General features: G+C 46.9%; 1 protein-coding gene across 5 annotated transcripts in view; it reads left to right on the top strand.

Moving 5' to 3' along the window:
* Positions 1-23,451, top strand: part of zfhx4 (zinc finger homeobox 4) — a 113,464-nt gene extending 90,013 nt beyond the window's left edge. For 4 of the 5 annotated variants that reach the window (XM_063207205.1, XM_063207206.1, XM_063207208.1 and 1 more), the window contains exons 5-10: positions 4,974-5,087; positions 11,574-11,707; positions 12,488-12,688; positions 12,827-12,935; positions 13,051-18,549; positions 19,020-23,451. In XM_063207205.1, the coding sequence (XP_063063275.1) occupies positions 4,974-5,087; positions 11,574-11,707; positions 12,488-12,688; positions 12,827-12,935; positions 13,051-18,549; positions 19,020-20,557 (7,595 nt within the window). In that variant the 3' untranslated portion in view covers positions 20,558-23,451. The remainder of the gene's footprint in view (positions 1-4,973; positions 5,088-11,573; positions 11,708-12,487; positions 12,689-12,826; positions 12,936-13,050; positions 18,550-19,019) is intronic. The other variant, XM_063207209.1, reaches the window with a different exon arrangement.
* The last annotated feature ends 579 nt before the right edge of the window (positions 23,452-24,030 follow it).

Raw genomic sequence — 24,030 nt, 5'->3', positions numbered from 1 at the left:
TCTCTCTCTCTCTCTCTCTCTCCTCTCTTTATACATGTATCTCTAATTTAAGCTTGTGACAGCAGTATGGCAGTGTTAGCCTTCAACTTCACCAGCTGTAAGAATGTGTTCAGTACAGTGCCAGCCAGGCTTTTCTTTTCTTTTTGTGTTTAGGCCTATCTCCCCCTTAAACACGGCCCCGCCGCCCACCCCGCCCACCCGCCCAACAGTGGGCTTCAGCGGGCCTTGCCAGATCACCTCTCGACCAGGGAGGGGTGTTTGTTTGCGTTTTTTTGGTAGAGGCCCATAAAAGTTTGTGTCCGCACCACTGCTGGTAGCGATTAAGGTTGATGGGTAGAGCCTTTCCCTCTCTCCCCTCTCTCTCCCCTCCTCTATCTCTCTCTCTCTCTCTCCCTAACTCACTCTCTGCTGCAACAGCTCTCTCTCTCGCTCTCTCTTTCTGTCTGTCTCTCACTTTCACTGACTCTCTCTTTCATTTTCCTTCTCCTTTCACTAACTCTCTCTCTCTCTCTCTCTCTCTCTCACACACACACACACACACACACACACAGTTCTGACTGCTGCTGACATGCAGTGCACCCCTCCACTACAACACCCCCCCTCCACCCCCCACCCCCCATTCAGATTACTCAAACTGTTGCCAGGGTCAGGTCTAGGTCAGACACCACTATGATGTATAGGGAAGCATGTCTGGGAATTTTTCTCGCTCTCGAAACGAACGCATACCAGGCAGAAAAAAAAAATCTGCAGAGAGCGCCCTTCAAAACCAGAAGAAAGAGGAGAAGACTGAGGATGGGCTTTTTGGAGAACTGGTTCGGAGAGGGGGTTGTGGGGTGAAAGACAAGACAGTAGAAGAGGAGAAGAAGAGAAAGAAGAAGAAGAAGAAGAGGAGGAAAGAGGAGATAGAATTGAGAGCGGGTAGAAAAAAAGAGTGTTCTGATGAGTCCCAGATGAGGCTTGTGTGCTCTCTCCCTGGCCTCCATAGCTTTTACTGCCCAAACTGTCTTCATAATTCCCCCTTTCCTCTTCTCTCTCCCTCTTTCCCCCATTCTGCCTTTCTTCTTTTCCCCCCTTCTTGTCCTTTTTCTGGTCTTTTTTTCTCTTCTTCTCTAGTTTACTCCTCCCCCCTTTTCTCATCTCTCATCTCTAATCTTTTTTCTCCATCTGTATTCTTTTTTCCACATCCCTTCTTCCATTCTTTTTCTCCCTTTCTCTTCTCTCGTCTTTTAATCTTCATCCCTATTCTGTTTTTCTCACCCCCTCTTTTTTCCATCTTCCATCCTTTCTCTTCTCCTTTTCACAATTTTTTTTCTCTCTCTCTATCTCTCTTTTGCTGTGTCTTTTCTTTTTTCTGTCTTCTTTTGCCCCTGACACCGACACAGCGGCGATGCTTTATTCATGCTTTTCCTGCGATAGCCTTAAAAATTTGATGTTCCCCAGAGGAGCAGACACTAGCTGAGTACTTTGACACTTCATGTCCCCGCCGCGGGGAATGGGGCACGGCACACCAGCCAATGGGAGAAGGCGTAGCAAGCAAGCAAGGCAGGGCCGGGCGTGAGGGAGGGTGGCTGGGATGGGCTGGCGTGGGGTGGCATGGTGTGTGTGTGTGTGTGTGTGTGTGTGTGTGTGTGTGTGTGTGTGTGTGTGTGTGTGTGTGTGTGTGTGTGTGTGTGTGTGTGTGTGTGTGTGTGTGTGTGTGTGTGTGAGTGTGTGTGTGTGTGGAGGTGGGGGGTATTCAGAGGATGGATGAGTATCATGAGGGTATTTGGATTGAAGATAGTGTGGGGTGTTTGGGTTGGGGAGATGGTGGTGGTGGTGGTGGTAATAGGGGTGGTGTTTGGGAAGGGAGAGGGGTGTCGTCTCGATTGGCTGGGTTTTCATGGCGGGTTTCAGTTAGATGTACTGGGGGATTTAATTTAGATTGGGAGAGTTTAATGTGTGTTGGTGCGGGTTGTATGTTGTCAGAGAGCAAACAAAAAAAACGGATTTGACAGAAGTGGATTTGTGTAAGTAAAGGGTCTCTGTGTGCATTTGTGAAACAGAGAGGGAGAGAGAGATACTCAGAAATCATTAGAGTGTGACCAAGGCAGATAAATGGGTAGAGAGAGACAAAGAATAGGGAAGAGAGGGACGAGGGAGACAGAAATAAGGACATGAACACCTACAGAGAGAGGGAGAGAGAGAAAGAGGGAGAGAGAGGGTTAGAGAGGGAGAGTGTGTGTGCCTATGTATTCTTTATTAGCCAGCCTGAAACCTGGTCATGATCAGAGAGTTCTAGCACCCAGCTGTGCTCCCCTGCCACCTTCACGCACACACACACACACACACACACACACACACATACATAGAGTCACACTGACACACACTGACACACACACACACACACACACACACACACACACACACACACACACACACACACACACACACGCACGCACCCACCCACACACACGCACACATATAGACACATGGTGCAGCCGTGCACATACACAATTACACACACACACATGCGCACAAACACCTAACACATAATTATAAAGACAAATGTATCCAGACTTGCACCAAAAAACACAAGTTTATACCTAAAAGTACATATACAAGGAGGTAGGAGGTCAGAATAAGAGAAGGAGAGACTGAACGAAAGCCTCTTTGAATTCAGAATGTGATGTAAGATTGAGTTTTGTTGGAGGAGGGGTAAAAAAAAAATGGAGACGCACAAATGGGGGTTAGAAAAAAAGGCAAATAAAAATGAAGGAAGGAAAAAAATGAAACGAAAGAGAAATTCCCTTTTTCCATCGAAGGGTGTTATGACCGCACTGTCTGTCTGTTTTGTTATTATTAAAGCTATCTGATCTTAGAGAGGAATTAGGGGAGAGCCGTGCATACTTCTATTCTTCACACTTTGGCTTTGTATGAATAAGGGGAAGAAAAGGCAGGCGATTTACATAGAAAAGACCTACAGTATGAGGCTCTGCACCGTGTGTGCTTGTGTGTGCGCCTACATCATGTACTGTACTCACACACACACACACACACACACACACACACACACACACACACACACACACACACACACACACAAACATACATGTGCATACCCATGACGCCTGTCTTTGTTGGACGGATGAATTAGAATACAAGCGCGGCTGTGGCGGCGGCTGTAAGCGCCAAAATAGCAATTTTTTTGCAGGCGGTTTCTGGCGGCGTGACGGGGGGAGATATTTCATCCCGTTGTCAGAAAATGATTAATAAAACATCAGGAGCGGAGTGCAGCACACAATTTCTCCTTTCAATCACTCCGCGGCATCTGCCATGAAAATTTCATGCCGTATATAATTTCCACTTAATGTGTTGCACTTAAAACGTCGGCGCCAGGCACTGTGGTATGGTTGGTTGGGATGGGATGGGGGGGGGGGGGGTGGGGGGGTGTTGGGGGGGTCTGAAAGGGTTAATTATATCATGTAGCCAGGGGAGGCTGCCCAGCCTGGCCAGTGCTTACCCAAACAATGACTTGAGTGATTGTATGTAAATGCAGTGTTGACCTTTTGGGCCACCGCGTGGTCAATTTATATGCTTATTAAGGTTTTATAAAATTGATGAGCACAGCATTTGGAAGGGGACGCCATTTTCTCCAACCCTCTACTACACACACACCCCCCCCTTCTCCTACCTACACTCACCCTTCATGCCTGTCTGTCCAGCAGCAGTCCACCAGCTACCACCAACCCCCCTCCCCCCACCACCACCACCACCCCCCACCCCCCATCACAGACCGCAATCTTTTATGTAACCTCAGTCCCCTCCTCCCAGGGCCTTCCTACATAATTTATGTCATTCCCTACTGGTCGCCAAAATTGGGATTTTTATTTATTTGCCGAATTTTATTTACATATTTATTGTGTGTGAGGGTGTGAAGAGGTGTGTGTGTGCGCGTGTGTATGTGTGTGTGAGAGAGAGAGAGAGAGAGAGAGAGAGAGAGAGAGAGAGAGAGAGAGAGAGAGAGAGGGAGAGAAGGAGACTTGGTGAGGAGAGAAGATGAGGAGAGAAGCGCAGGGGGCCACTGCCTGGTTATCTGGCATTGCTCAGACTGCTAAAAATTCATTAAAAAGTGACATCAGCGCGGCGAGAGACAAATGATCTCGGGATGAAAGGGAACACTGAGCCTTTCTGGGATTAGCACACCGCGCAGCCTCGACCTAGCGGCTAACAGCATAAATAGATTAATCCACTAGCGCCACCGCTAAGATACACAGAATTATTAAGCAAGGAGAGAGAGAGGGAGAGAGAGAGGGAAGAAGGGAGGGGAGGGAGCAGGCTGGTGGGTAGTGGCAGGGGGCCAAGAGAGGGGGGAAACAAGGGATGAGGGAAGGAGAGAGAGAGAGAGAGAGAGAGAGAGAGAGAGAGAGAGAGAGAGAGAGGGACGGGGGCTAGAAGGGTGGGCAGCGCTAGCCGCTTCATTACCATGGAATCTCCCAGCAGTCTAGAGGGCGTGTGGGACTGGACTTTATGGGGTAGGGGATAGGGGGGGATGAACTTGTGTCTAAAAAGCACCCTCTCCCTCCATCTCTTCTTCATTTCTCCCTCGTGTACTCCCTCTCTCCTCTCACCTGAATCACTCTGCCTACATTCAAACAAGCTCTGTGCTCCTTTTTTCTATCCTTACACCACACACTCAATTTATTCTTATCCAATCAGCTGCTGAAACCTCACTAGCAATCTTCTCGCTCTGCTGCTGCTGCTGCTGCTAACACTATTGCTGCTGCTGTAGCTCAGTATTGCTAGCCAAGGTTGTTTCCTGGCTGCCTGGCTAGGCTAGAGGGTGACTATGGTGCCTCCTAAGGGACAAACGGTGCACACAGAAAGAAACAAACTTGGAGACATACAGATAAACAGACACACAGACATGAACAGACAGACAGACAGACAGACACTGCAGTGGGTAACCCGAGTGTCCTGCTTGTGCTCACTTGTAGAGGACCCAGGTGACGACAGCGAGGAGCCTCCACGGGCAGCCTCTGCGGCCCCGGCCGAGGACAGGGGAGACCCGGGGGTCAGCCGAGGAGGTGGCCGGACGGAGAAGGAGCCCAGTAAGACCTCTTTCAAAGATTTGGTCTTTCTCACCCACTTACCTCTCTCACGTACCTAACACCTCCCAGTAGCACCACCATGTTCTCCCCCCCCCTACTCACATTTGTACTGTAGATCCCCTTACAATGTTTTCCTCACTCACTCACTCACTTGCTCACATATATATTCACTCAGTCACCCAAACCCTCGCTCACTCCTTCAGTCCTTCACTAACTTACTCATAACCACACTCACTCACACCCATCCTATAACCCTGCTCTGGACAGCAACCAACATTTGGGAGTCTACTTACTTTTGGCTTACTTCTGGCCAAATGTTGGCAGCTGTCTAAGAGTGACACGCGCACACACACACACACACACACACACACACACACACACACACACACACACACACACACACACACACACACACACACACACACACACACACACACACACACACACATACACACACTGAACACACACAGTACACACACAGTACACACACACACACACACTGTACACACACCATCTCACCTCTGGCCCCCTGTACCCTTTACCTGCCATCTCTGTCACCACTGTGCCTTTAGACTGGGCCTAGGCAAGGCTCAGTGGTTCATCATGGCTGCTTTGCTGCCTGCCTTGCTGCCTTCCTGCCTGCATGTGCACTGGATTGCATGCGAATGCTCTCACTAGTCGCCTCTCCCTGTTGACCCAGTTTAATCAGAACCATCTGACGACAGGGCGGCGGATAAGTTGGAAGGAATATTACGGAATGACCAGTGAGATTATTTTTTAATCAAATCAGTTTTGCGTGCTTGTAATTTTTAAGCGCCTTTCATTAATCTTCTGCCGCACTTGGGCAGGGCCTCTGATGACACATTCATTTTGGGGGTAAGAGTGGGATTAGATAGCGCTCATGTATAGATGTATGTATTTTTTTTCCCTTAATATGCTCCTGTAGCCTTGTAACCTTTAAATTAGTTTTTTTATTTCCTGTTTTTTTTCTACCCTGCTGGAGTTCACCATCTTGCCAAACTGAATATCTTTACACTATAGGAAAATGGGAAGAGGGATTTGCATTAGCTTGCAAATGGCAACACATTAGGAAGAGCAGCAGCAATCTTTTTTTTTACAAATCGTCTGGCTGTTAGCTTGGAGAGAACCAACCCATTCAACCTCCCCTGGAGCCAGCATCTGGTTGCCTTGTACCTCAGGCTTTGTTATATTTGATTTACCAAATAAGAATTCATACATGCCTTTTTTATGTATGAGATGGAAATCTATGGCCAAAATGAATATTGCATCGGGGCCCCTTGTGCTCTCCTTGCCCATCTCACCTAGCCACATAATGTTGGGTTCAGTGGAGCAGAAGAAGTGCTGAAACAGGCTAGGGCCTATTAGTTTGGCTAGTCATTTATCTTTTAACCATACACCCATGACAGGTCCGTCTGAGGGAGATGCTAGTCAATGCGTTTATGTTTCGTATTACATGAAGCGTCATTTAACACCGCGCACCCCAGGATGCAAATCGCTCGCACAGCTTCGAGATAATGTTTTTGTGTTTTTTTTTCTTTTAGTGCGTTATGTATCCTTTTTTTCTTATCGAAGCACACGCTTTATTTTTATGTTCCTTTCTTTGTAGGGGATATTATGGGTGTTTTCGTCATTCATTTTTATGGAGGAAGGCTTTGTTCTTCTCGAGGTTGTTGTTTTGGATACCCAATAGAAGGTTATTGGCTATGGAGTGTTGGGTCATGTAGCTAGGATACAGTCTAGCTCGTTGTAAGACACAAGGGGAAAGAAAGTGATTTGCAATTAGAAAAAAATACATCCGTCTGAAGTAGGAAATGTTCTGGCCAGTTTGTCCCAGTTCATTCTACCCCACCCCCAGTCTTCATCCTCATTTAGTTTCATTTTTTTTTAATCTAGTGTCAACATAGATTAATTATAATCCCAAGTAGCATTTTCCATGCAAATGTCTTAATCTGGATCAAATCCAGATTACTCTCTCTCTCTCTCTCTCTGTTTTGTGGAGATGTGACATCCAATGTGAAATGATCTGTGAAATACCTCAGGGGAGCAGGCAGGCGCCACATCCCGAAATAATACAACAAAACAAGAGCAGGGACGAGCATTAGAATTAGCTGTCATCTCGGCTAAAGAACATCATCTCCAAGTGCTACCTGCTTTTGAATTAGCCCCGGAAATTAATTATAAGCAAATTAATCATTGTTCTATTTGTTGTATGTATTAATTTCTTGGTGCAAGTTAAGCAGCCCTCTGATAAGTGATGGGAAGCCTAATGCATGCAAACCAGATCAAAGGATGATGAATATTTTAAATTAGCAACTTGCATTTTGAAATGTTGTTTGCATGCATCTGCCAGGACTGTCAGCGAGCCATCCTCAACACTGGCCTCCCTAGATCTTAGATTAAAATATATTAAAGTTATTAGCATATTTAATTAAAGGCCCAGAGCTATAATTCTGCGTTCAGGCCTTTAATCAGCGCATAACGAGGGCCCTGGTGGATTTCTGAATTGTGACATGCGTCAAAATGCGTCTCATCTTGCTGTGAGTCCACCAGCTGATGGATTCAAATGCGCTTTCCAATACTGTGGGGAGGGTGGACGGTTCTGTCTTGTCTGTGCGTTGGTGTGTTTGTGAGTGTGAGTCTGCCTTGTTTTGTCTCTGTGTTGTTGATTGTGTTTTGTGTTTGCAAGGTGCGTGTGTGTGTGTGTGGTTGTCCCATATGTCTAGTGTGCAACATTTTAGCATTTTTGTTTACGGTGTCCCTGAAGCTGTGTGCGCGTGTTTGTGTGTGTTCGTTTGCATGTGCGTGCGTGAGTGAGTGCGTGCGTGTGTTTGTGTGTGTGCACAAGCGTGTACACGTGTTTGCATGTGTGTGTGTCCATATACACATGCGCCGCCCCGGTCTGCACGTACCGTATTCAGAGCGCGGCTTGTTCATCCTAATGTTATCAGCCAGAGCGAAGGGGTCACTCTAATGTGTAACCCCAACCCCAGTGCACCTGTAAATCACCCAAAGTTACTCGGGGCCTCCCGGGGCACGGCCCTTTATTTACGGCCCTGTAACCTCAGCCAGCCAGCCAGCCAGCCCTGCCTGCTGCCGCTGTTGCCAGGCCGAGACCCCTGCTCCAGTAAATTGAACAGTAAATCCAAGCTGCCTCCATCAAGCCGCACCGGGTTTAATTGATGTTTTCTCGGGGACGAAATTTGAAAATGCACATAGCTGGTTTTTGAATAGGATGATGGGCTGCCGATGCTGCTTCTGCTGCCTCTGCTGCTGTTGCGGTGCACTGCAGGTGCTTGGTGTGTATGAAATAAAAATTTAAAAAGTGTGTGTGTGTGTGTGTGTGTGTAAATAGAGTCTCCTGTGATACACAGACAGAGGAGAATTAAGATGTGGTTTATTTATTACACACATCACCACAGCACAAAATGGCTCCCCCATCCTAGTTAATAAAGGACAAATGAAGGAGAATCATTACGGGCAGTGATGTTGCTGTTGTTTAGGATAAACAATTTGATTAAATTATCAAAGGTAGTTAAAGAGCCTGGTATAGGGACGGAGAGAGAGAGAGAGAGAGAGAGAGAGAGAGAGAGAGAGAGAGAGAGAGAGAGGACAGATGGATGGAGGGAAGGAGAGAGAGAGAGAGAGAGAGAGAGAGAGAGAGAGAGAGGACAGATGGATGGAGGGAAGGAGAGAGAGAGAGAGAGAGAGAGAGAGAGAGAGAGAGAGAGACAAAGAGAGGATGTGAGTGTATGAATTAAAAAAATGCCATTGACAGTTGCAAATAAAGATGGGTAGCCAGCCGGCTGCATGCGTTCCCATAATACAAATAGCTTGAATGTCATAAATCACCTTTTGATTTATCTAATCAACCAGGGTCCTGCTTCTCAAAGGCATTTGTCATTTGGGGTGGGTTGGGATGGGGGGTGGGGGGGTAGTGCTGGGGTGGTGATAGTGTTGCAGAAGAGGGGGTGAACGGTGTCACAATTATTTTATCTATCGCTCTCCCCCTCCACCACTGTGTGACTGTCTCCCCAGCCAAAAGGGTAAGGGAGCTTGTCACTGAGGGTGAGGCAGAGGATAAAAAAACAGAAACAAAAGCCAAAAAAATAATACAGAGAGAGAATAAAATCTAAAATCGTGGCTCCATGGGGGCTGGAGTGATGTGGTCATCTGTGGAGTGTGTGTGTGTGTGTGTGTGTGTGTGTGTGTGTGTGTGTGTGTGTGTGTGTGTGTGTGTGTGTGTGTGTGTGTGTGTGTGTGTGTGTGTGTGTGTGTGTGTGTGTGTGTGTGTGTGTGTGTGTGTGTGTGTGTGCGTGCGTATGGACATAGTGCAGAAGGTAATTTTCATTTCTACAGGAGAACATAATAACAAGAAGGGAAGATTACACAGTCCTGAGGTTTAGAAAAAAAATGTGTTGGGAGGGGATAATAAGAGGTGTCATCTCTCTCTCTCTCTCCCCAAAGAGTGTTTGGCCTGTATTAATGTTTTAAAAAGCTCCCTGGCCTTAGGTTTTTTTTTCTTTCTTTCTTTCAGCTTTTTTTCCCCCCTCTCTCACTCTCTTGGGACAATGGGGTCTGCTTGAATAGTAACGTCCTGTCTGTGTGTTTGTGAAAACTGAACGTTGATTAAGAAAATAAATCATAAAGATGGGCCCTCATGTAGTAGTACGACAGGATCAGATTAGGCCGCAGACCGCACGTTTACATTCAATAGGATGGCAATCAATGGTCAGGGCTCCTCATTTCATTATGACATGTATTTGCACCCGGTTTGTCCAGCAATCGTCTGCCTGCTCACCCTGGAAATAATTTAGTTGCAAATTGACTGGAAGATGGCGAAAATTGAAAGTTAAAATTAGAAATACTCATAATAAACAGTGAGGGTGGGGGGAGGAGCGGGGGCCGGAGCTGTTGTTGTGTGTGTATGGGGGGGGGGGTCTGCAAGGGTGAGTTGCTGGGGGTGTTTGAGGGGGGGTTTTTTGGGGGGGGGGGGGGAAGGGAATAAGGCAATGAGATTGCGTGGGCGTCTGGCAAATGAGGTTCTCTTTTCGTGGTGAAGTGTATGTGACATGGCTCGACAGCACTGCGGGGATATCCATGCCCGTAGAGGAAAGATTACCTCGCCTTTTGTGGCCGCAGAATTTTTTTTCCCCCTGATGCTCTTGGAAATTCGTATTGTGCCCTTGTGTGTGTTTGTGTTGTGAGTGCGCGTATGTGCGTGGGTGTATGTGTGCGGTTGCATGTGTGTCCCATTCTGTGTCACTTTGCTTGACAGGGTAATATGTCAGACTGCGGATATATGGGATTATAATAAAAAATAAAGTAAAACGGCTCCAACTAAATTAGAATACATGAGCATCCGCTAGATACTGATAATCACTAGAGGGACAAATATAAAGTGCAAGCTAATACAAAACACACAGTATTATTTTGCATATTCAGTAACATCCAATGGTTTGGATGGCAATGTATTTTTTTCCCCTTACTCCTTTTTTTGCTTTCTTCTCAGACGTCGTCTAAGCTTTGATTCACAAGAGTAAGAAACACATTTAGCCTAGAGTGACCAGATTAGTTGAAGGCAGAACAGGCTGCATTTCTTTGTGTTGAGCAAGTGGGGCGAGTGGATAAATTGCATTGGCTGAGAGGGCCGAGACAGAGTCGGTATCTAAGGATGAGGGGTAATGAAAGATTTATCACTTTGTGCAGCATTTTCTAAATACAACCAGGGGCTGACTTCCACGGCGCTGGGCTGAGCACAGCATGGTAATAGGCGTGCCATCCTTCAGTGCACTGTATGGATATTCAGGGTAATACGGAGAGGTGATTTGGCAACGAGAAATCCATATCACCTAATGAACTGCATAAAAGTACCATAGCATTCAGTTTGCATTCGGTCTTGCTGCGATAATGAATGTCTTTTGAAAATTGTCTATTTCTTCAGAATATCTTTATGACCAGGCTTGCTCCATGTGCATAGAAATGAAATGCATTACAATTGAAAAAAAAATGAAAAAAAAACATTTGTAATGCCCCAGTATTCAATCAATACAGGTGCATTTATCAGTGCTATGTAATGCAGCATTATTCAAGAGATTTTGTTTTGTTTGGACTTTGTGACATGTATTTTTGGCCTGTATTGATTTTAGTTTTATTTTTTCACAATTATTTAATCTTGTAGTAGGTTGAGGCAGCCAAGTAAAAAAAAAGATACGTTTTTTTGTATCATGGTTTGAATAAACAATTTTGATTTGTCAACTGGGCTGCAAATACATTCATAATTTACAGCTTAATCATTTGCAGTCATTTTGCATATGTCCAAAGCTAAATCAAAATTCTGATTCTGTTGTGTAGTGTAAAAATAATAAAAACACACACACACAAACGCACTCTCACACTCACATACCCCAGGCATCATATTAATGACATCCTAACAGAAATATCTCTCTGCCTTTCTTTCTGTTGCAGGTGTGCTTTCATTGGCTAAGGAGAGCCTGAGCTCTGCCTCCGCGGGGAAGCGTTCCCTCCTGCAGGAGAAAGAGAATGCAGCTCCGCCCAAGAGGCCAAAGTCGGTGGAGGAGAAGACACACGCCAGCGAGCAGGTACAGTGCGCCACAGGAGGAGCTTCCTACATCAAAAGGGTTAAAAAATACCCATAAGCCCTCAGCGCTCCAAGCCACAGAACCCTTTGTGTGTGTGTCTCTATGTTTGTACCGCAGTAAAGAGAGGGAGGAAAAAAAGAAAAAAGAAGTACCTGAGCGAATTGTAGTGCTTTGCATCTCTTCACCTGATATGTGTTTTAAAATTAGATTATAATGTATTAAGGTCTTTGTGGGATGGGGATAAGGGGTGGTGTGGGCGGCAGGGCTTCAATGGTGCGGGACTTGAGCTACTCAGAAAGTCATCTCTGAAATGGATTACATTAAGACAGGTAGTGGGAGAGCAGCAATTTATAAGTAATCCCTGTAATGAGGGCTAGATGTAGACCATAGAGGAGGGGGCAGCCCACCTTTGTCATCTGTAATCTGCCGATTAGAAGTTTCGGCCAGTCGGGTTTCACTATGATAAGATTGCAGGGAGTTGAGGACTTAAGTGAATTGCACGAATTGAATTTCATCTGCGTTTCTCTGAGTCTAATTTGTCCGGGCTCAATTTCAGTCAATTTTCAAGATGTATCGTCATCTTTACCATAACTGCAGTAACGTCAGATAAGTCATACACTTCACTTCTCCCGGACATAAAAAAAAAGAATATGCTAAGCATCTTAAACTTTTAAAGTCATGATGATGAATTCATGGGGTCTCTCATCATCTTTCTCCCCCTCCCTCCCTCCTCCTCCTCCTCCTCTTCCTCCTCTTCTTCGTTGTCCTCCTCCTCCTCAGGTGCAGCAGTGCCCCTACTGTAACTACAGCAGCAAGGACGCCAACCGGCTGCAGCTGCACATCATGTCCCAGCATTCCATGCAGCCGGCGATCTGCTGCCCCCTGTGCCAGGACGTGCTGAGCAACAAGATCCACCTGCAGCTCCACCTGACCCACCTCCACAGCGTGGCCCCTGACTGCGTGGAGAAGCTGCTCATGACTGTGAGTGAAGAGCACTCTTCTTGACTGACTTTTTGACATCGCATCTGTTGTTGGGTGGGGGGGTTAGGGTTGGTGTTTCTCGTTGCCATGGTGTCAGACACTCAATGTTTTTGTTCTTTTTTTGTTTTTGATTTGCAGGTGACTGGACCAGATGGGCCAACACCCAATAGCATGGCGTTGCCTGGTGCAGACAAAGTCCCATCTATTATGGACTCTATGATGGCAGAAGGATCCGGAAAGTCACTTGGTAAGTACATTTTAATCAACTTAATTCTGTGATATAAACACTGGGAAAATATTCGATAATCTGGCTCAAAATGTATGGTTGATTTCTAAAAATGTGTTTATTTGTTTCTCACCAGGTAATAATTCAAAGGATGTCAAGCATAGCATCCCTCTGACCAAGAGTGAGCAGGACCACAGCGATGAACTGAAGCCCCCGAAAGAGGCCTCCGAAGCCCCAGACTGGAAGAAAGCCGGCGGCCAAGACCGCAAGACGCCAGATGGCCTCCAGGACCTCAGTGACCTGCAGAAGCGCCAGCAGCTCTCTGTCTCCGATCGCCACGTCTACAAGTACCGCTGCAACCACTGCAGCCTGGCTTTCAAGACCATGCAGAAGCTGCAGATCCACTCGCAGTACCACGCCATACGGGCGGCCACCATGTGCAGCTTGTGCCAGCGCAGCTTCCGCTCGTTCATGGCACTCAGGAAGCACCTGGAGACGGGTCACCCGGAGCTGAGCGAGGCCGAGGTGCAACAGCTGTGTGCCAGCCTGCCCATCAATGGAGACATTACAGAGATGGAGGCCCGGGCTCTGGAAGAAGCTCAGGTGTTCGACCCAGACTTGGATAAAGACGATGAGCTGGACCAGGAAGGCAAAGCCAGCCCAACAGGAAGCGACAGCAGCTCTCTGCTCGACGACATGGGCTCTGAGCCAAAGCGCACACTGCCTTTCAGAAAGGGCCCCAACTTCACCATGGAGAAGTTCCTGGATCCGTCACGCCCATACAAGTGCACAGTGTGCAAGGAGTCCTTCACCCAGAAAAACATCCTTCTGGTGCACTACAACTCTGTCTCCCACTTGCACAAGCTGAAGAAAGTCCTTCAAGAGGCCTCCAGTCCCGTCCCTCAGGAGACCAGCAACAGCATTGACAACAAACCATTCAAGTGCAACATTTGCAACGTCGCATACAGCCAGAGCTCAACTCTAGAGATTCACATGAGGTCTGTGCTTCACCAGACAAAAGCCAGAACTGCCAAAATGGAGAACAGCAGCAGCAGTGGGGGCAGCAGCAGCAGCAGCGCCATGGGAAGTGGCAACAGCGGAGCGGTGCAGGCCAAAAGCCCAGCGCCTGTCAGAGAGTCCAGCTCAGAGTCCTCAAGCCTGCCATCGTCCAGCAGCAACAAAGACAATGCTGTGGACACCAAAGAAGCAGTCAACCTGAAGCAGACTACTACTGACCACATGTCTGGGCAGGCCAGCCACCAGCAGGCCCAGACCTCTGCCCAGCTGCAAATGCAGCTTCAGCACGAGCTCCAGCAGCAGGCCGCCTTTTTCCAGCCACAGTTCCTGAACCCTGCCTTCTTCCCCCACTTCCCCATGACACCCGAGGCTCTGCTGCAGTTCCAGCAGCCGCAGTTCCTCTTCCCCTTCTACATCCCCGGAGCAGAGTTCAACCTAAGCCCAGAGCTGGCGCTTCACTCGGCCGCTGCATTCGGCATGCCGGGTATGACTGGGTCCTTCCTGGAGGACCTGAAGCAGCAGATGCAGCAGCAGCAGCAGCTCCAACAGCAGCAGCAGCAGCAGCAGCAACAGCAGCAGCAACAACAACAGCAGCAGCAGCTGAACAAGCAACAGCAACAGCTTCAGCAGCAACAGCAGCAAGCTCAGCAGAAATCTCAGCAACAGCAGCAGCAGCAGCATCACCATCAGCAACAGCAGCAGCAGCAGTCACAGGCCTCTCAGGCCCAGCTTCAGCACCAACAGCAGCAGCAGCAGCAGCAACAGCAGAAATTCCAACAGCATAGTCACAGGTCACAACAACCAGAGCCTGTGAGCAGTTTGCCCTGTGCAGAAATGCAGATTTCCAAAGAGACAGAAGAGCTTCTGGAAAAACAGGAGAATATTAAAGCCAAACAGGATATAGTGAATGAGGCGTTGGATGCTACAATGATGGATAACAACAACAAAGAACTGAAGAAGCCCAAATTTTCAGAGCCACTTATTCCTCCACCCCGAATCATCTCGGGTGCCAGGGGTAATGCTGCCAAAGCGCTTCTGGAAAACTTTGGGTTTGAACTGGTGATCCAGTACAATGAGAACAGACAGAAGAGTCAGAAGAAAACACGAGAAGGGCAGGATGAGTTCATCAGTGACAAGCTGGAGTGTGGAGCTTGCGGAAAGCTGTTCTCCAACATGTTGATCCTGAAGAGCCATCAGGAGCACGTTCACGGACAGTTCTTTCCGTACGTGGAGTTGGAGAAGTTTGCAACGCAGTACAGAGAAGCCTATGACAAGCTGTACCCCATTAACCCATCCTCCCCAGAGCCTCCTCCTCCCCCACCACCTCCTCCACCTCCCCCACCACCCGCACCAGTCACACCCCTGCCACCACCCAGCAGCTCTGCTGTAAAGCCGCTAAAGGCTCCATCCCCAGCTCCCATGCAGGCTCCTCTGCAAGCTCCTCAGCCTCCTCCCCCTCCTCCACCACCTCCTCCTCCACAACCTCAAACTGCCCCTCCTCCACCTCCTACACCACCTCCTCCTCAAGTTCAGCAGCCTGTCTCTCTGGACTTTCCCATGTTCCCACCACTGATGATGCAGCCAATGCAGCACCCTGGCCTACCCCCGCAGCTTGCCCTACAGCTCCCTGGCATCGACTCCCTCTCCTCTAACCTGACACAGCTGTGCCAGCAGCAGCTGGGGCTGGATCCAAACTTCCTGCACCAGTCTCAGTTCAAACGCCCGCGCACCCGCATCACAGATGACCAGCTGAAGATCCTGCGGGCCCACTTCGACATCAACAACTCTCCTAACGAGGAGCAGATTCAGGAGATGGCAGAGAAGTCTGGCCTTCCGCAGAAGGTCATCAAGCACTGGTTCCGCAACACACTCTTCAAAGAGAGGCAGCGAAGCAAAGACTCCCCTTACAATTTCAACATTCCACCCATGACCACCTTGGAGGACCTGAGGCTAGAGTCTCAAATGAACGCCTTGGAGTTCTACAGGACTGATGCGACCATGAACAAGAGGTCATCGAGGACCCGCTTCACTGACTACCAGCTGAGGGTGCTGCAAGACTTCTTTGACACAAATGCCTACCCTAAAGACGATGAGATCGAGCAGCTCTCTACTGTGCTCAACCTGCCAACACGAGTCATTGTTGTCTGGTTCCAAAATGCCAGGCAGAAGGCACGTAAGAGCTATGAGAATCAGGCTGATGCTAAAGACAGTGAAAAGAAAGAACTGACAAATGAGCGCTACATACGAACCAGCAACATGCAGTACCAGTGCAAGAAATGCAACATTGTGTTCCCCCGCATCTTCGACTTGATCACTCACCAGAAGAAACAGTGCTACAAAGATGAAGATGAGGATGGTGACAACCAGTCTGAGGAGTACATAGACAACAGTGATGTCGGCCCCTCCAGGCAGACCGAGTCATCTCACAAACCTCATGGTACAGCCACAAGCTCCGGGTCCAGCTCCCCACTACTGCCCTCACCAAGACCTGAGGTGGAGAAGGCCTCACCAAAGCCAGAACTGACCACTGAGAAACCAAAGCTGGCTGAGACCATCCCCTCACAAGTAGCCAAGGCATTGGCAGACCCCAGACCCTCCAAAGCATCAACTCCTCAGCCCCCACCTCACAAGTCCCATCAGCAAACTATGGCAAGGCCTCACTCACAGCCTCAGTCAGCAGCTGTCCCATCCAGCCCACTGTCCATGACCCTGCCCTCTCTGGCGAGTACCCTGCCCCCACAGATGTTGCAGTACCAATGTGACCAGTGTAAAATAGCTTTCCCAACTGTCGAATTATGGCAGGAGCACCAACACATGCACTTCCTGGCTGCCCAGAACCAGTTCCTGCACTCGCAGTTCCTTGAACGGCCACTGGACATGCCCTACATGATCTTCGATCCAAATAACCCCCTAATGACCAGCCAGCTGCTCTCTGGAGCTCTGTCTCAGTTGCCCTCACAGAGCTCTGCTTTAGCTGGCATGCCTGGCTCTGGCCCTCTGAAACGTAAACTAGATGATAAAGAGGACAGCTCCAATGACAAAGACAGTGGAAATAGTGGCGAAGACCAACACCAACGTGACAAGCGTCTCAGAACCACTATCACCCCCGAGCAACTAGAGATCCTCTATGACAAGTACTTGCTCGATTCAAATCCGACACGGAAGATGTTGGATCACATAGCCCATGAAGTGGGCCTAAAAAAGAGAGTGGTGCAGGTCTGGTTCCAGAACACCAGAGCAAGAGAGCGCAAAGGGCAGTTCAGAGCAGTCGGCGCAACCCAGGCCCACAAGAAGTGCCCATTTTGCAGGGCTCTTTTCAAGGCCAAGTCGGCTCTAGATAGCCACATACGCTCCCGCCACTGGCACGAGGCTAAGCAGGCCGGCTTTAGTCTGCCCCCTAGTCCCATGATGCTCCAGGAGGATGGAGCCGAAAGCCCCAGCAAGTGCGGTTTTCCTGAGTACTCACTGATGCCAACGAAAACTGAGGTGAACGATTATGAAATGCCGACTGCGTCCTCCACCCCAGTCAAACCATCCGAGGCGCAACAAAAAAACTTTTTGAGCCCTTCATCCTTTAAAGCAGAAAACAGTGATGAATTTGAAGGGCTCAATATGAATTCTGCAGAGGTCTTCAACGAGACCAATAAAATTGACTTTGATGAGACCTCGTCAATTAACACAGCCATAAGTGACGCCACGACTGGCGATGACATAAACAATGAAGTAGAGAATCTCACAGCCAATGGGGGCGAAAAGATGAATGACAACAAGCTGTTGTCATCATCCCTCTCTGAGGCTTATGAAGATAGGTTCCCATTTAGCATGGTGAGCCCTGCCCTGAGTTTCGCTGGCAGCAAAGACAGTGAACACTACTTTAGTATGAGAGAGGACGACCTAGATGAAAACGCAGACCAGAGCGAGTCGTCCAGCTTGACTGACCCAAGCTCACCGAGTCCCTTCGGAGGTCCAAATCCATTCAAGAGTTCCAAGGGTAATGGAGGAGATAGACCAGGACACAAGCGTTTCAGGACCCAGATGAGCAACCTGCAGCTCAAGGTCCTCAAGGCTTGCTTCAGCGACTACCGCACGCCCACCATGCAGGAGTGCGAGATGCTGGGCAACGACATCGGACTGCCAAAGCGCGTGGTACAAGTCTGGTTCCAGAACGCCCGTGCAAAAGAAAAGAAATTCAAAATTAACATTGGGAAGCCATTCATGATGAGTCAAAACTCTCCAGATGGCCCCAAACCCGAGTGCACCCTGTGCGGCGTGAAGTACACGGCGAGGCTGTCCATCCGTGACCACATCTTCTCCAAGCAGCACATTGCGAAAGTGCAAGAAACCCTGGGCAACCAGGTGGACAGAGAAAAGGACTACCTAGCACCAACCACTGTTCGCCAGCTTATGGCGCAGCAAGAACTCGACCGTTTGAAGAAGGCAAGCGACGTCCTCAGCCTGCCAGCCCAGCAGCAGCAGCAGCAGTCGGCGGTGGACAGCAACACGCTCCACGGCCTCAGCCTGCCCACTGGCTACCCGGGGATATCCGGCCTGCCGCCAGTGCTTCTGCCTGGTGTCAACGGCCCGTCATCCCTTCCAGGTTTCCCACCAAACACACCTGGTGAGTTGGTATGACAAAAAGACTTAAAAGAGTAGTAGCTTTATGAACTAATTGCATTACATGCACATTTGACTGCTGCTCATTACACATCATTATGCGACTGAGGGCACAGAGACTGTTTCATTGACAGACTTTTTTTGGAATCATAAGGACACTTAATGCATGCATCACAGCATAACTGGGACATTTAACTTTGACTTTACACAAAATGGAGTTTCTATGAAAAATGTATTTGTTTGTGGTGTTTTCCCTTTTCTTATTGTGGGTTTTGTACATTTGTATCCTTCTTTTGGTATTTTGTAAGGTGCATGTGACAGTTTTGATCCATAACAAAACAAAAAAAGAGATCTGACATTGAGCATCACCATCATCATCATCTTATTATTTATATAATGCAAATCTATTAAGTATAGAGATACAAATTTTGAGGTCAAACAATTCAATACTATATCTGTACCACTGTATTTCAGCTTTAGCGTCTCCTGGTGCTGGCATGCTTGGGTTCCCTACTCCAGCCACCCCTTCCCCCGCCATGTCACTCAGCAGTGCCCCATCCAAGAACCTTCTGCAGACTCCTCCACCTCCTCCTCCTCCTCCTCCACCTCCTCCTCCTGCTCCTCCTTCTGTCCCTCCCAGTCCTCTGGCCGTCAGTCAGACTGAGCAGCAGCAGCAGCAGCAGCACAGCAAGGAACACGAGAAAGACAAGAAGTTGGAAAAGCCGATGAAGGTCAAGGAAAGAGAATCCCACAACGCCACCCGTTCCTCCCCCCACCCGATCCCGCCCCAGGCCAAGAAAAGGGAAAAGGCCCCCCAGTCAGCGCTTAAGGGAAAAGTCGGAGCCGAGGTGTCGATGTCGATGGACCCAGCACAACTGCAAGCACTTCAGAATGCCATCGCTGGTGATCCGAGCTCCTTCCTGGGGGGTCAGTTCTTGCCTTACTTCATCCCCGGCTTCGCCTCCTGCTTCTCGCCACAGCTCCCCGGCGGCGTCCAGGGCGGATACTTCCCTCCGCTGTGCGGGATGGAGAACCTGTTCCCCTACGGGCCGACCGCCATGCCGCAGGCCATCGCCGGCCTCTCCCCCACCGCCCTCCTCCAGCAGTACCAACAGTATCAGCAGACTCTCCAGGATTCCCTGCAGAAGCAGCAGCAGCAGCAGCAGCAGCAGCAACAGCAACACAAGATGCCCCCCATGAAGAGTGCACAGAGCAACTTCAAGCAGAAACAGGCTAAGGAAACCAAGGAAGAAAAAAAAGGCTCTTCAACTGAAAGCACAAAAGAAGAACCACAAACCGATACCAAAATTTCAGACTTTCCAGATCCTTTTATTGTTCCGTCCATCAAACACGAGTTTATATGCAGAAAGTGCCAGATGATTTTCACTGATGAAGACTCCGCTGTCCGCCATCAGAAGTCCTTCTGTTACTTCGGTCACCCTTTTTCTGACCCGCAAGAGACAGTGCTTCGCAAGTCAGTGAGCAAATACAGTTGCATAGCCTGCGACGTGGCTGTGAGTGGAAGCGAAGCACTTGGCCAACACCTTCAGTCGAGCTTGCACAAAGAGAAAACAATCAAACAAGCAATGAGAAATGCCAAAGAGCATGCTAGATTATTACCTCACTCAGTCTGCTCCCCCTCTCCTAACGCCACATCTACCTCGCAGTCTGCAGCTTCTGCTAATAACACCTTCCCTCATCTCTCTCGCTTGTCCATGAAGTCCTGGCCAAATATCCTTTTCCAGGCTTCTGCCAGGAAAGCTGCTTCTTCTTCTTCCCCATCCGCTTCTCCCCCTCTCCCCCTTTCCTTGCCTTCAACGGTTACCTCAACTTCCTGCAGCACCTCAGGGGCTCGGACCTCACTACCCACCGAGAGTTGTTCAGACGAGTCTGACAGCGAGTTTAGCCAGAAGTTGGACGACTTAGATAACTCGTTGGAAGTCAAGGCGAAAGCCTCCTCTGGCCTAGATGGCAATTTTAATAGTATGAGAATGGATATGTTCAGTGTGTAGTAGAAGTGAAAACAGGATCCCTTGCTTAAAGAAAAAAAATAAGACTTTAAACTGCAGTTCCAAAGTTTCTCTAACCCAAAAAATTACAGTACCAAAAGATTGACTCAGGATTGTTTTTCCCATATTGATATGCTGGCAAGATATTGATTGATTTTTGTTATGGACAGAACTGTTGCAGATGCTTGACTGAGCTTTTATTGTATACAAAAAAACACGGAGTAGGAGAAAATCTCACAAGTTCTTTTGGAGCTTGTTTCAAGCCAAAAACTCTCACGATAGCAAATTGCACCTCTCAGCTGGATTGATCTCCAAATGCTAGCATGTACTGTATGGGATGATGATCCAGAACTTTCAAAGAGAATTTCTCTTAGTTTAGTTAGGTGTAAAACTGTAGCTTTAAATTCTCAGGTCAGATCATAACATGTCTCATTTGTTAAAGCAGCAAAGAAGCCTGGTGACACGTGGCTTTTAACCAAAACATGTCGAGCTTTATTGGACGCATTTTCTTGATGTGTGTAGTGTACCATACCAAGAGACAATATTACTGTTACAGGACAAAGCGCGTATTCTTTTTGAGTTTGCCCCTTCAAAAAAAAAAAAAACACTTTGGTTTTACCACTGAGGAAGTTTAGAATGGTGAAGTGATGTGCCCCTGTGTTTTCCAGTTTGTTATTGCCACAAGCTGTATTTTTACCTACCCAACATTCTTTTGTTTCTTGTAGAATATACTAATCTGTGCCAACTCTTACCTTCTCACTTTTACCTCTGCTCGCGCCCTTTTCTGAAGAGGTAATAATTCTAGTTTTGATAGACTCTTGAGGATTATGTGAATAAGACATTTTTTCATTTGTGAATTGCTATACTGTTACGGTACTTGCTTGTGTCTGGACTTTAGTGCACTTATTTTAATTTTGTTTGATTTCTTTTATTATTATTTTGATAGGTCATGTGTTAATTTAATAGACATTTGTTTTTGTTTGTTTTAATTGTTTGTCCATTTGTCCGTTCATTTGTCTGTTTGAATTATTATTTGTGTGTAGTGCAGCAGCATATTGGTCAACATTTGTTAGACGTTTAACAACCTAACAATCCAGAGACCTGTTTAAACAATTTGGTGCATTCATGAAAGTAGTACTGTATACTTGAACCTGTTAAAGTACAAGTTGGACAAACTATTAAAAAAGGTATGAGTATTTGCTTTACATAAGCAAATCAGCTGCTTTAAAAGAAAAGGGGGACTAAAGCATTTGTTTTGTATAATGAAAAGATTTTCCCTGTGCTTATAGGACTGAATACAGTGTTACCCTGTACACTGCCATTTAGTGAATAGGTAAAAGTACTTCCATCACTGCTCTGGGCACTTCAGTTTTCCTCTTGTCATGAGAATTGAACTTTTTTGTTTCCCATCATATTTAGTCATATATGCATTACGAAGTATTATCTTATAACAACGTTTTGCTGCTACTGTGTAAGGTTATGTTGCTCGCCATAAATTCTCAACCTTCTACCAGACAGAATACTGACTCATGAATCGCTTTGCTTTGCTGGTTCTTCTGTTTTGATTTTATTTTCGTTTTTTTTTTTCTTTTGCTGTGGAACTCAAAGAATGTGAAAGCTGTCAAGGGTGTTCAATTTTTACGAATCACTTTCTTGTTTGGTAAAGTAGGACAATGTGATCCATTCCAAAGCGACAGAAGGCTATTTGTATGAAAGTAAATGGCTTGTGAACAAAGGAAGCTAAGCTGTTGTACATATTCGTAGTTGGCTGTGCATGGTACAAATTTATTAATATGAAGAAATGCAAAATGTATTGCTTTTGGTATTCCTATTCTGAGATGAACAAGTAGCATGTAATGCAGCTGTTTGACAGGTTAAATCAAATCATGCTTAAAAATTGTTTCAAATGATAAAATCAAGTAACATTTCATTTTACTTTTTATTATTGTACAGGTGTTTTCTTTTTTGTTAAAGTTTAAACACAAATGTCACACAGTTTATAATTCTCTTTTATGTGAACTTTTTAATGTACTTATTTGGGATTTTTAGTATTTTAACCTTTTATTTTAATCCTGAAGACACTTTTTGATTGTGTTTCATATGAGACATCCTGGCCTCCTAAGGTGCAATCCTTTGCCTGTGTACAAAAACACGAGAGACTGTCCTGATTCCAAAGGCTTTTAGAAAACCCTGGCTTTCTGCCCTTCTCCTGACTGTGGAGCAGCAGCGTTACAAGACTGAGCTGCGGGCTAGCGCCTTCACGCAAAACAGCGTTAGCCCGAAGCGGAATACTCAACCACACAGGGGTCTGGTAAAGCTATCTAACCAACCAACACACCTAAAACGAAACAAAGAAAAGGATGGTCCAATAATATAACTGTACATAAATGTTGCAACTGCACAGCAGCCAAAAAAAAAGAAAAGAAAAAAAACCTTTTTACGGACGGATAGTGTCAAGCAAAAGAGGACAGCCTTCTAAAGGTTGAAATTTTAGGATTGTTCTTCTGGATATCAAAGGGATTTACACGGCGCAATCATATTCTTCACAATATGTACTCTTAACGCCTGGGTAAGATAGCAACACCAACCTGAGGTTTTATTCAAAAAAGAAGCCCCTATGGCTAAAACTTTAAATAAACTAAACCAAAAATGTTATTGATGTTTTATATATAGAGGGTAGTCTCATTAGTTTTTGTTACTGTAATGTTTGAGGTCTCAGATGTACCGTATTACGGTAATAACATGGTTTTGAAACTTTTTTTTTTATTTTGTCACAGACCTGTTGTCATAGTTGAAATGACGTTTATTGTAGATGGTATTTGAACAACTTCTTCTGGAAATAGTTCACCAAGTATGTTTGTTGCTCATTGTTGTGATACATTAAAAACTGTATCTGCGAACCAAACCTGTGTACGATGCCCATCAATTAATTACCATTTACATAAACACATGATCACCTGATATGAAAGTGAAAGTGAAACTCCAACTCCCATTGTCATTGTGACACAGCACTCCAATGCACACAAGTGAACACTGCACACAACGAAATTGCATTTATGCCTCACCCGTGCAAGGGGGCAGCCCTCAATGGCGCCCCTGGGGAGCAGTGCGGTGGGACAGTATGCATGCTCAGGGTACCTCAGTCATGGAGGAGGATGGGGGAGAGCACTGGTTGATTACTTCCCCCACCAACCTGGCGGGTCGGGAGTCGAACCGGCAACCTTTGGGCTACAAGTCTGACGCCCTAACCACTTGCCCATGCTTGCATATTACACTACATCAGTTTTACAGCAACAGAGAGGTGTTCCTCGAACACTTATGCAAACACATGGCCATACCCTGTGCCTATCAATTCATAATTATTTGCATCAACAATTTGACATTGTTGAAGTGACTCTTAGAGAGTTGAATATATCAATCATAGTGTTGTTCCTACACTCATAAATCTTGAATTAGCACTGTCTAATGCACCACAC

The sequence above is a fragment of the Engraulis encrasicolus genome, chromosome 9 (genome assembly GCF_034702125.1).
Source record: "Engraulis encrasicolus isolate BLACKSEA-1 chromosome 9, IST_EnEncr_1.0, whole genome shotgun sequence".
Taxonomy (NCBI): Eukaryota; Metazoa; Chordata; class Actinopteri; order Clupeiformes; family Engraulidae; genus Engraulis; species Engraulis encrasicolus.
This window is presented reverse-complemented; position numbering and strand designations above follow the sequence as displayed.